Below are 12,339 nucleotides of genomic sequence, written 5' to 3'. Positions count from 1 at the left end.
CTGCTCAGTCAGACTCACCGTTGCTGCCCATGCCTTTCATCATGACCTCGGTCTGGGCCAACTCATAACTGAAGCTCAGCTCGCTCGACATGTCGCTGGACGCATCGAATTCCAACTCTGCCCGGTCGGTGCCCAAACATGCCTTCATCACAGCACCGTCCTCCTCATCCTCAACCCCTGCATGAACCATATGCCTGGGCAAGTTGATCCTGTGTGTGTTTGTAGATCGACGAATAGGTGGTGGTTGCATATTGATGCAGGTGAGGAAGAGCGAGTGAGAGGAATAGGAAGAACCATACAGTGAAAAACAGGAAGAGGCACAATGAAGAGTTTGTTATGCAACATGCAAATATATGTTTATGAAAAATCAATCACTGCATGAAATCAAACTCAACACTGTGCAGCTGATACACACCTGAAGAAATGGTTATTTCCCCATAGAATTCTGTAACCATGATGCAGCTGCACTGGACTGGTGACTACAGCACCATTTACACATGTTCTACCAAGAGGAAACAACAAGCATTATACATCATGAGACACACAGTTTCAGATGATAACAAAATATACTCAACTGAGAGTTTATTTATTTAAAAGTTCCACTATTAAATATGTACATACACCCATGATTTTTGCAATCCTTCCTCTACTAAACATCAGGTTTGTATGTGTGTGTTGCTGTAACTTAATAATGACTGAAATTTGAATCTACATTTTGTGCTCATTCAAAATGTTTCCACTGAAAAGTGACCATGGATGCTCAGATTATGTTTGTCTCTTTACCTCAATCACATAATTCCTGGTTTAAAAAACAATTCTGACCATTTCAGACTAAATCTTGATGAGCAATGTGAGGATGGCTGTTCACGTTCAGAACCTCATATACGTATTTAAGTTATATTATTTATATGAAAGGGGCAGGTTTATATAAGATTTTTCTTCTTGCTACTTTTTTCATGCATGGAATGTGTATAAGATTGTTAGTATATATATGTTTTATTATTTAAAAGTTGTCTTGGACACTGAAATGAATAAATTAAACTTATTTTAATGTCCTTTAGACAGAGATAAATGAGAAAACGCATGTGAAGCATGTGTTGGTCACTATCGGCAACCAATTCCATATTATACATAGTCATTTCCGACCCATTGTCAATAATTAATTAATTAATTAATAATTGATGAACAATCTTGTGAACAACTTGAACTTTTTTCCCCGACATCACAGCCTCTATGACCATGAACCAAAGAGGACTTATATTTCCTCGGCTTGACCACTTACCGAGCGCTGTGGTGAGGAGTGAGCACCACGCTGTTGTTTTCAGTGATGTCGATCACGCAGTGCTCAGTTTGGATGGCCATCCCACACAACTGGATGTCCTGGGAGTTGGCTGAGCCCACACAAGTGTGCTCCTGGACATGAGACACAGAGAGGACTGTCAGACCACTGGTGTGTTTTCAAACAATCTATCTGTGTAGGTCAGTCAGCCTCTTAAAATAGGGCCCAGTAAAGAGAACCGCACTCTGTGTGTGTTTGTGTTTGTGTGTGTGTGTGTGTGTGTGTGTGTGTGTACCTTCAGGTAGTAGACCAGAAGCTCGTTGAGAGCAGGGTCAGCATTAAGGTTGACAAGAAAACACTTGTCATCCACCAATCTGATTCCAGAAGACTGCAGAGAAATTCCCAGACTCTCCAGCTGCTTCTGACGCTCCTAAAGGAAACACATGCTCAGTATTTAATACATGAACTGATTACTTCAATCGGTAATTATTCTATTTTGTGGCTGTTAATCTATTCAGCTTGAGTAACGCATCTGCTGCACTTGTTTGAGTACAAAAAATTTACAAGAAAGAGAGCACAAGAGAGAAAGTGTGTCTGTGCGTGTGCATGTGCGTGTGTGTGTGTGTGTGTGTTACCTGTGCGACAGCCTCAGTCTTCCTGAGTTTCTGCTCCCATGTCACTGTCATTTCCTGGATCAGTTTCTCTGATTCCTCCAGTCGTTCCTTCAGCTCTGGAGCCTTCATAGACTGAGAGGGACAGAAAGAGTTTCATACTACGCTGTGTTTTTCACAGTATTCAATAATCACAATACTTGTACAGGCTGAACAAAGGCGAATCCATCTGCACCTCAGCCTCTGTGAGCTGCTCCCTCAGTTTCTCCACTTCCTCGCGCAGCTCTCGGATAATCCTGGCGTTGGGGTCTTCGTTGACCACAGCGTGGTTGATGATGCTCTTTGCCCTGTCCGCGTACCGCAGGGTAGACAGCGTCTCGTCGTAATTGTCCGCTGATGGGCTGATGGTGGCGACCATGGCTGTGCGGCTGTTCCCTCCCAGGCTGTCCTGCATTCAGAATTAACCCATAACCTCAGGGACAATTACGAAAATTACAAAATAAACCTTTGTGACTGTTTTGACTGACACAATAAAGTCCACCGGTTTGGTTTGGAAATACAATTCTCCATATGTAAAAGGCTTATGATTTATGAGCACGGTGAGATCAGGGTTTTATAAACAACATATAAATACTATTATCATGCCATCTGGAGCTGGAAATTAAAGACGAAGGCAAAGAGGCAAAGGAGCCTTTTTCCACTTGAAGTTTAAAAGGCAAAATAACAAAGAAGCACACCAGATTAAAAGAAAAACATATTGTAGACTACCCTGTTGTGTATTCAAAAAGGCATGGAGAGCAGGAACTGGTTATTATCTTCTGAAAAATTACATTTTATTTCCCAAAATACTTGAATTATGTTCAGTGTGGGAAATATGGCAAAGGTAAGGAGGAAAACAGAATAGCATGAATTAATCAACAACAACAAGATGGACCTGCACAGAAAACATTCTCCTGTGGTGGAATCCATATTAACAAGGTCTGTCATTTTCTCTGTGTACCTTGAGCAGCCAGGTGAGCACAGAGTCTCTGTAGGGAACAAACTTGCTCCTGTTCTTCCCTGCTCCCTGGTCAGCCAAGGCAGAGATAACCAACCCTAGAGTGCTGAGAGACCTGGAGAAGGGGACGCAGTGAGGGGAGGGGGTTAAGGGGGCAGGCAGAGAAGGGTAATGGGGACAGAAGAAAACAGAGGAAGGTCAGAGACTCTAATTCATCAAGGCAATATTGGCCTGAAAGACTGCAGTGCAAACATGTGAAATACTCTTTATGTTGCTACAGTTAAAGGTGCGGTACACAGTCTCCTACCAAGCCATGGAGGCTACATCCATATTACTACGTTTTTTTTTGTGAAAATGCATCAACTCTGCTACGGATATACCTGGCGTCCGCACTATTTAGGATTATTAGAGACGCTGAAACATAGCAGTTTAGAAACGCTGCTGACCCCGTTTTAGTTTGAAAACTCCAGGGCTATGTTTTAGTCTGGATGGGCTGAAACAGAGACGTTTGGAAACGATGACATAGACACTCTTTTCAGTCACGACATAGCCTTCGCTGATTCGTCAGGCTCCTTTCACATGCCCCCTTCCAGAAGACAATAACTAGCATTAGGCTCAGCCACCAATGTGGAACACAACATGGATATTCAATTAACAAGTGTCGCTGACCCTGTTGTCTTAGCTAACAGCTGTTGTGCAGATATATTCTGCATTTTACAATAACACAACTGTTTACATGTGTAGGAGACAAGCTGTTACGAGCAATCTGCAACAATTCCCATGTCCAGAAGGACACACGTGCCTTCCTGTGATCAGTGTACATGAGTGGTCACGTGGTCTGAGTTTTCAGGTGTGTTAAAGATGGGGATTATACTCAGCCTGTGCGAACAGAGATTGTTTTAGTTTGAAAATGCCGTTTTTTAAAATAAAAACGTAGCAGTGTGGCCTGAGACCAACAAAGTTCCAGAAAGACCCAAACCAGTGAGTCTTGTAAAACCATTGACTAAATATCAATCAAAATTTAGGAGGAAAACAAACATGATTCCAGCCATTCATACAATTGTGAGGAATACAGCTGAGCATCTTAATCAAATCCAGAAAATGAGTGGTTGTCTTACTTATTGATGTTGCTTCCTTCTTTCAGTCGTTCCCCTGCCGCTCCAGTCTTAGCTGCCCGCTCGCTGCCGGCAAGATCCACCAGACTCAACTTGCTCACTTTCTCGCCAGTCGTCTAGCGAAAACCGAAACATGCAGACAAACAAATGTTCATCGACTCATTCAAATTTACTTCCAAAATCCCTCAGTCCATCAGATCCACTGTCTTTGAAAGACAGTGGATCAAGTTGAACCCGTACAGCATAAACATTTAGTAGCTATCCATTATGTAAACTACTAAAACATGATTTGTTTTCAGCATCTCGGATGTGAACATTTGCTGCTTTCCTCTCTTTTATATCAGTGGAAAGTAAATATGTGTGGTTTGGACTGTCGGTCAGACAAAACAAGCACTTTGAAGACATCAACTCGGGCTCTGGGAAACTGTGATGGAAATGTTAGCACAGTTTTAAATCAAATTAATGTTTGCCTGTGAATATTTTATGTAAAACCTAAATCTGTACTCGTCTGAATGATTCGCAACATTACTGTAAATAACACCAGTAACTGTGATTCATGCCATTGTGTTAATGGATTCGTTTGTAGCTCTGTTGTGATGGTGACAGTTTGGGGTCTTTTAGATCAGCCATTTTTCGTCCAGCTATACTTCTTCTCACAATATGTACACTGTATCTTTTGCCATTAAGTTTATTCAACCATTGGTTCTTTGTCAGCATTGGAGTTTGTTTCTCCTTTTTAACTTTCTACAATTCTTTGTTCCTATTATATTAAATTATTATAGATAAAGAATCATACAAGCCTTGGTTACCTCATATTCTAGTATTCATTGTCTATGCTTTCTTTTTATATTGAGTGTGAAAAAAGACACATTAGTTTTCGTGGGAGAATCTTCTCCAGATCTATGACATCTGAGCTGTAGGTGTGGTGTACCCTCCAAAAATATAAATGTCTTTCATGCATTTATTTGAGTGTTTGTCTTTAGTGATTAATCATTATTTTTTTTACCAGTAAAAGGAATATTATTGTAAGGACTGTTATGATCATGTGGTGTCAGTGTGTGTGTGTGTGTGTGTGTGTCTTACTCCAGAGTGCATGTCCATGAGTGTGTGTGTGAGGATGATGTTGAACACGCCGTGTGATCTGCTGCTCTCTTCGTTCATGTTTGTGGCCGCCACTGTGCGAGATTTATTTCCCTCTGACATGAGAGACTCAACGTCCTGTCAGAGATGGAGACAACACAAACAAACACGTCTAGTCCGTATCCACCATTATGAAATAACATTTTTCTCCGTTAGCAACCGAATGTATTGAAAGCAAAAGAAAACAGAAATTAGATATAGTTCATTTAGTGTTTTCCCAGAAAATCCTGCAGTACCTTGTAGCAGGCCACAGCCAACCGGGACAGGCCGTCAACGTAAGGCCCTAAAACTTTGTGCTCTCTTACTCTCAGCGCTTGTCGACTTCTACGGAAAGAGGAAGACAGAAGACACGTATGTAACAAAAATGATAAATTAAAATGTGTTTGTCACTCCCTGCATAAGAAAATCAAATAATACAGTATTTGTTTAACAGCAGCCCTTATACAACAGACCAAAATATAAGATCTTAGAAGAAAGAAGTTAAAAACACTACAACCAGGAGATAGATGTACTGTTATCTAATCATCCACATATATGAACCAAGAACTTTGCTCCAAACTGAAATATATACAGTGAATAGAGTGAGTATTTTAACTAAAAAACAGTTTGCACTAATTCATGGTGGTCTAACGTCTCTGTTTGAGAAGTTGTTTTTGTATTAGACAAGTTGAAAAATAAATGAGGAGGACCAGGAGGACCTGCTGATCTCAAAACAGAGCCACAGCAGGGTTCACAGATTATACATGTATATGCAGGGTCAGGCAAATGAAATATTTTAGCGACTCCCCGTTTTAAATTCAGCTGTACATGTTTCTCACCCTTTGGGGTCGAGCAGGTCCCTGACCTTCTCGTTGTAAATCTCCATGTATGAGACCTCCACAGTGAAGCTTTCTCCCTCTCGGGCCTCCTGCACAGTCCTGCTGAACAGGGAGCTGCAGAGCCGAGGGATCAGACCAGGCTGCTCCGCCGAGCCCATCATGGTGTACGACTTCCCAGAGCCTGGAGATACACAAAACACAGTTACTGCATATAACTCCAAATATCTACAATGAATGAAGCTTTGTAAGCAAATCAACATGGGTTGTCTGTGGGAACCTGACAGATTTCAGGGATTTGGTGCATATAAGCAAGTGCAAGATAAAACAGGCCAACTTGTAAATAAATATATTTTGGGAAGTACTGTTAATGATTCTAGCAGAGAAAAATCTGTATGACTATAAATAAACACTTCTTCAGCTATCATGAAAATGTGATGAGAATAAATGAACAGTGTCTGAGAGGCAAAGATTCAGATGTGGTGCAAAGTGAGACACCCTTGAATAAAAAGCTAATTAAATGGCTTGTTGAGCCAAAAAAATGTGTCTGAAAATGTGAAGAGATGACTCTGACTCTTCCAGGTGAACAGCAGTGTGGATGATTACAGTGCATCATTCAAACATCAAAACAATGATGTGTCTCATACCTCTTTTGGTCCTATTTATGAAACTATACCGCAATACTTATTACCCTTTTTGTTTGTCTGTTAGCAGGATTCAGCAAAAATAACATTTTTGTCCATTTCTCGAGAAAGTATTTCAGAGATCTTGAATCTGATCTGAATCCTGCGGAGGATTTGTTCTGTTGTGAACATATCTGAGCAGAGAACCTCCCTCTGCGTTGTGCATGTGTGAAAGGCAAACTGCGGAGAAGGTCTGGACACAATTCTCCAGAGATCCTCAGCAGGACAGGTCTAAAAATGGCTATATAGAGACAAACATTTGCTAAGGATGATTTAAAGTCTCCAATCAACTTAACCCCAATCCACATTTCTTTGGACTGTGGGAGGAAGTCGGAGTCCCTGGAGAAAACCCACGCAGACACGGGGAGAACGTGCAAACTCAACACAGGAACACCTCGGTCAGGCTGGGATTCCAACCAGGAACCTTCTTGCCGATAGGCAACAGTGCCAACCACCAAATTACCACTGTAATTTGAAAAATTACTTAAGGCACTAAAGCTCACTGGGTGCGATAACACCTTTACTGAAGATTAATTATTCTGTAGGTGTAACAGAAACAGTGTCACTATCATAGGTCTTGTACCATAGTTCTTAGATGTTTGCACATTTACCTGTCTGTCCATAGGCAAAGATGCAGGCATTGTAGCCCATGAAGGCATTGTCCAGCAGGCTCTCTCCAAGGCACTGGAACACTACATCCTGACCTGCACATAGAGCAGAAAACTATCACTTTAATACCTCAAAACAAAGGAAAGGCAGAAATCTATATTTATATTTTTTGTAAAAAAGCAGAAAAACCGCAGTAAAGACAATAAGAAAGAAAAAAAGCACTTTTCTGGACAGATAAGTGTGGGACTTACTGGTCTCTCATTTTCAATAGAAGACTCTAATCTCAGAATAGACATGGTGGGAATTTTATTCACATTAAATCCATCTGACTTTGGCTGCTGAAATATTACTGTTCAGAAACCCCCTGACAATTGTTTTGTTCGAGACCATTACAGTCTACAGGCCCACAGAACTAATCAAAAGTTAAATGGTTTGTGACTCTCCATCTAGTCCCTTTCTTACACTCCATAAATAGTTCTGAATATCAGGAAACACTCTGTCAGGAGATAAGCTGGAGGAATGAGTCATCGAGCAAGTGAAGTTACACATGAGCTAAAAACAGAGCAACAAATCAAGCAGAGTATGAAACCCAGTGTCACTGTGGAAATGTAACAGACCTTCAAACTTGTCCTTTTGAGATTCATCCATGGACCAGAAGCAGTAATCATAGGCAAAGGCCTGAGGACACACACACACACACACACACACACACACACACACACACACACACACACACACACACACACACACACACACACACACACACACACACACACACACACACACACACACACACACACACACACACACACACACACACACACACACACACACACACACCATTATTAGTCAGAGAGGGCATCAAATCAGCACAATATTTAATGTTGTTCAAAATGTAACACTTACCTTTGGCTGATTCCTGGGGACAGAAGAGAGAAAAAATAAAAATATCACAGTAAATAACTGGTGCTGAAATAAAAATGAACTTGTAAACAAAGTAAGAGGTTTATAATTTGACTGTGACTCTATCGGAGCCATGTGGACTCACACACCAGAGGAAACATAGCGAGCTTGGAACATGCCAAGATAATAACAACATGAAAATATTTATCACATGGCAACAGAGGCAACACTAACAATACCGTCACTGTGGTCCAGCTGAGAAACAAGAGTCTGAACAAAGCAAAGGGAGTTTTGCCGAATGTGATAAATTATCATAGAGTCGTGATTCAGCAGACCTCTCACTTCACTTGTATTCAGAATCACACATTCACAGCTGGAGAGTATTCTATTTCTTTATTTTCACACTGACATTTTCTCAGCCAGTCTGGGGAGCCTTGAATCACTGACCTTTTAGTCACAAGACTCCATCTCTAACCAGTCGCTCAGTCGTTTTTCAGGTTATTCCAATTGTCAGTTTAGGGAAATTCTAAAATGTCTATTGTTATTCCGAGACTTCAAGGTGATGTCTTGGTTCAAATGTTCTGGCAAATCAACAAACCACCCAAATAAATGTATTTTTCAAAACCCAAAAAAGTGTTTTTTTCTTATGAAATACGTTATTTTATTCATTTTAGTTTTCTACCTTAGGGCATTCTCTTATAATTAAATAAATGAAGCAAAATGAGAGAAGAAAAACTGGTTGAACCGTTGTTCACTCTGCATATTTTATGGCTGTGAAGAGATATTCCCCTCTGAGGGATCACTGTTAAAATGAAAAAAAAAAACTGTGTGTGTTTGTGTACACTTGTACTTATTATATCATATAATGTATTTGTGAGGACCATTTTGAGAATAGACCTTAGAGAGTGAGGACAGTTTTGGAAAGTGAGGACATTTTGCCTGGTCCTCACTTTTTCAAAGGCTTGTTTGAGGGTTAAGGGGGTTAGAATTAGATTTAGGTTAGTGTTAGGCATGCTGGTTAAGATAAGGGTAAGGGGCTGGAGAATGCATTATGTCAAGGTCACTAAGATAGAAGTACCAGAATGTGTGTGTGTGTGTGTGTGTGTGTGTGTTTGTTTTAGGGGGTTCCATTGTCTTAAATTCGTCCATGCTTATCTGAATTTGCTCCAGCCTGCTCACGTGCTGCCTGTCACTCTGCTTGAGGAGTGACTCATTAAAATGAGTGATGTGTCAATGCTGTGACTCGACGTTGTCAAGCAGATACTTGTTCAGATATTTGTTAAGAACAGTTCAACAGACGATGCCGCAGAGCAGGAACAGCAGCGCTAGCAAAAAAAAAGTGACGCAATTACAGGTCAAAGTCGGCGGAGTAAGAAGGGAGAGTTTCAAGGATAAGGAATCAAAGGAGTTGTGAGTGTAGTGAAGCCTGAGAATCTGCCGATTGACTAATCCTCTTGGTTCACTGTGAATCAAGCTCAGTGTCTCCCAGTGTCACAGGTCAGGCCTAAATCTCTGCATTCATACCAGAACATTTTAAAAACAAAGTTGTCACTATGTTTTAGGTTCATCCCAGAGCAGACAACAATAGTATCCCACGCATCAGTCAGCTCACAGATCACCACATTCCAGCAAGCAAACGTCAAACTTAATTGTCAAACATGTTCTAGGCTCCAGTGCAGCTCCATGGTGATGTCCATCACATGTCGAATTCGTATTAGACAGAGTTAGGAGTCTGTTTAAGTTCAAGTGTAAGGTGAGAGGGCGCCTCAGTTTTCGGTGCGATCGTGATGTTGAACATAACGCACCGGGGGAACAGCAGGTAGCTGGTGGTACCCAAATACAAAGCACGGCACCATGTGGCTAAAAGACTAAGATAACTATAAGTAGCTAAGTTAGCCTGTGAACACAGTCAGGTATTTATCAGCTCACAACTCAGATATAAGGAGAGTGAACATTGTACTTACTCATATTCTGTACATTTGTCACGTGGTCAGAAACATGACTGTTTTGCTTACAGTTTGCCATATAAAAAGAGCTGCTGTGTCACAATCAGTTACAGCAGCAACTAAATCAATAACAAGAACTCCTTGTTTTATAGTTGTACTCGAGTCAGGGGGATGGTCAGTGTACGACACTGTCCTAGAACAAGGACATTTAACCATGATGTAGGAAAAAAGGCTGCTCCAAAGAAATGAGCTGAAAACCACAGAGAATAAAGACAGATAAAAAGAAAACTGATTACAAATTTCTTTGGTTGATATGTTTTGCAACATGCTGAGAATTTAGGTTGTAAACTCCACTCAATGACTGCACATTAATAAACTATTCCAACATAACATGTTTCCACACAATTATTTAAAAGGAAGAAATAATAACAACAAAAAATCACTTTGGGCTAGGCAACAAAAAGTGTGTTTTCAAGAGAGTGAAACTGTGGTACCATAGTTGTGTTTCTTGGGGTGAAATAAATCATCTTTTAACATTAGTACCCAGTCTCCAGGGAAGCCCCATTTGTACCATGGTACCATGGTACCACACATAACTCAAAACGCACACAACACAGATTCTTTGCTTAGGCAGAAAGATCGGTTTGGGGTTAAAAAAGGCTGCAAACATAGTCATGGCCACACACATGAGGGGGCTGTTTGGAAACAAGGCCTCCCTATGTGAGCCTTGGCTGGTGCATGAAAGAGCAACATTAAGTCCTGTCCTCTCCATGACTGGCAGGGACATTCCTGAGATAACTGGCAGAGCCTCGCAGCTCCAAGGAGTCACTAAAAGAGAGGGAGGAGGACGGTGGGTCAGGCAGTCTCTGACCAACAGGCCGACAAAACTACACAATCACAGATCTGAGTCGTTGGATAACACACATCCCCTCTGGGTGGATATTGCAAATACTGTACATACCAGTTCTCCAAGTAAGGATATGAAAAACATTTGCAATGCTACAGACAGATCAAAAAAAGTGGGGTTCTTATCAGCGCCAAGCCCAGATCGGAAGGTCACGCAATTTTAGTTTCATTATCCTGATAAGCATCCCTGCAACAATTCGAGGCATGTTTGCAGCATGAGTGGGAAACTGGGATTAATGAAAATGTGCTTTTAACTTGTGTTACAGGTTTGCCAACTATTTGGGAGCCCTCAATTTATGAAAGTGGCAACAAGGCTTCATTAATCTCCACCACAGGGTCTGACAGCCCCCGCTGCATGCGCCTGTTTGCAGGTACCAAGGGTGTAGTAATATATTAACACCCCCTGAGGCTGAGCATAGCCGTTCAGTTAAACCTGTCAGGCAGTGAGCTGACTTAAGCAAAAAGTGTGTAGCACTGCATGTGACTCCCCCAGCAAACAAAGCTTTTCTGAGCACAGATGCTCATAATAGAATAGAGTCTACTGGGAAACGAATCAACCAAGTAGAAACCAACACCATCCAGTTCAAATGCTTTGTTAAATAGTTGCTTAATGGTTCATTCTTACACTTCTGCTACCATACGAACCTGGTAATCACTTGAATAACAGTAACTTTATCGATTAACACAAAGTAAAACGTGCTGCACAACAAGAGAGCAAATGGTTAAAATACAGGAGGACGTACATAAATAATAATAGTAGTAAAATAATAGAAATAAAAGACCACAATAGCCTGGCACAATTCAGGAATGTTCCTTCCAAATTTTTTAGCTGAGGTTTAAAAGAAGACACTGTCTCAGACAGCCTCATACAGAGCCTTGGGGCCCTGATGGCAAACACTCTGCCTGCCCCCCCCCCAGTTTTAAGTTTAGAATCAGGAAGTGAGGGAAGGAATTAAGAGCTCAGAAATATAGGCTTGGGCCAGAATCAATGATTTTAAAATCAATAAAAACAAACTGGTAGTCGCCGTAAAAATGATAAAACAGGTGTGATGTGTTAATATCTCTTAGTTCTATAGTTAGAAGCCTGTAGCTGCTGAATTTTGACTGCAATAGGTTCAGGGTTTACTGATTAAGACCAGAGATAAAGCTGTTTGCAGTCATTAAGGTGTGAGGTGATAAAATCATGTAAGATCATTTCTGCATATCTACATTTTTGTACTTTATCTCAATTTGGCAATATTAGTGAGATGGTAAAAAACTGTGCTGTTCTAGACTCATGGAAGTGCTTGTCTGTTTTGCACCAAGCCTGTAAAACCTGTTCATTTTTAAGCCCCA

The 12,339-nt window shown here is 41.0% G+C and overlaps 1 protein-coding gene across 6 annotated transcripts in view; it reads right to left on the bottom strand.

The window, feature by feature from the left end:
- The window catches only part of LOC117757947 (kinesin-like protein KIF13B), a 37,050-nt gene that overhangs the window by 20,146 nt on the left and 4,565 nt on the right, over window positions 1–12,339 (bottom strand). For all 6 annotated transcript variants that reach the window (XR_004613206.1, XM_034579159.1, XM_034579158.1 and 3 more), the window contains 14 exons: window positions 8,156–8,168; window positions 7,867–7,927; window positions 7,252–7,344; window positions 5,961–6,141; window positions 5,379–5,466; window positions 5,086–5,220; window positions 4,006–4,118; window positions 2,891–3,002; window positions 2,126–2,338; window positions 1,915–2,025; window positions 1,575–1,709; window positions 1,283–1,413; window positions 416–502; window positions 19–209 (listed from right to left, as the gene is read on the bottom strand). Coding sequence is in view for 5 of the 6 variants with exons in the window: in XM_034579159.1 (XP_034435050.1) it covers window positions 19–209; window positions 416–502; window positions 1,283–1,413; window positions 1,575–1,709; window positions 1,915–2,025; window positions 2,126–2,338; window positions 2,891–3,002; window positions 4,006–4,118; window positions 5,086–5,220; window positions 5,379–5,466; window positions 5,961–6,141; window positions 7,252–7,344; window positions 7,867–7,927; window positions 8,156–8,168 (1,664 nt within the window). In the remaining variant the exon portion in view is untranslated. The remainder of the gene's footprint in view (window positions 1–18; window positions 210–415; window positions 503–1,282; window positions 1,414–1,574; window positions 1,710–1,914; window positions 2,026–2,125; window positions 2,339–2,890; window positions 3,003–4,005; window positions 4,119–5,085; window positions 5,221–5,378; window positions 5,467–5,960; window positions 6,142–7,251; window positions 7,345–7,866; window positions 7,928–8,155; window positions 8,169–12,339) is intronic.

The sequence above is a fragment of the Hippoglossus hippoglossus genome, chromosome 24 (genome assembly GCF_009819705.1).
Source record: "Hippoglossus hippoglossus isolate fHipHip1 chromosome 24, fHipHip1.pri, whole genome shotgun sequence".
NCBI classification, from domain to species: Eukaryota; Metazoa; Chordata; class Actinopteri; order Pleuronectiformes; family Pleuronectidae; genus Hippoglossus; species Hippoglossus hippoglossus.
The sequence above is the reverse complement of the archived record's forward strand: the minus strand, read 5'-3'. Positions and strand labels throughout refer to the sequence as shown.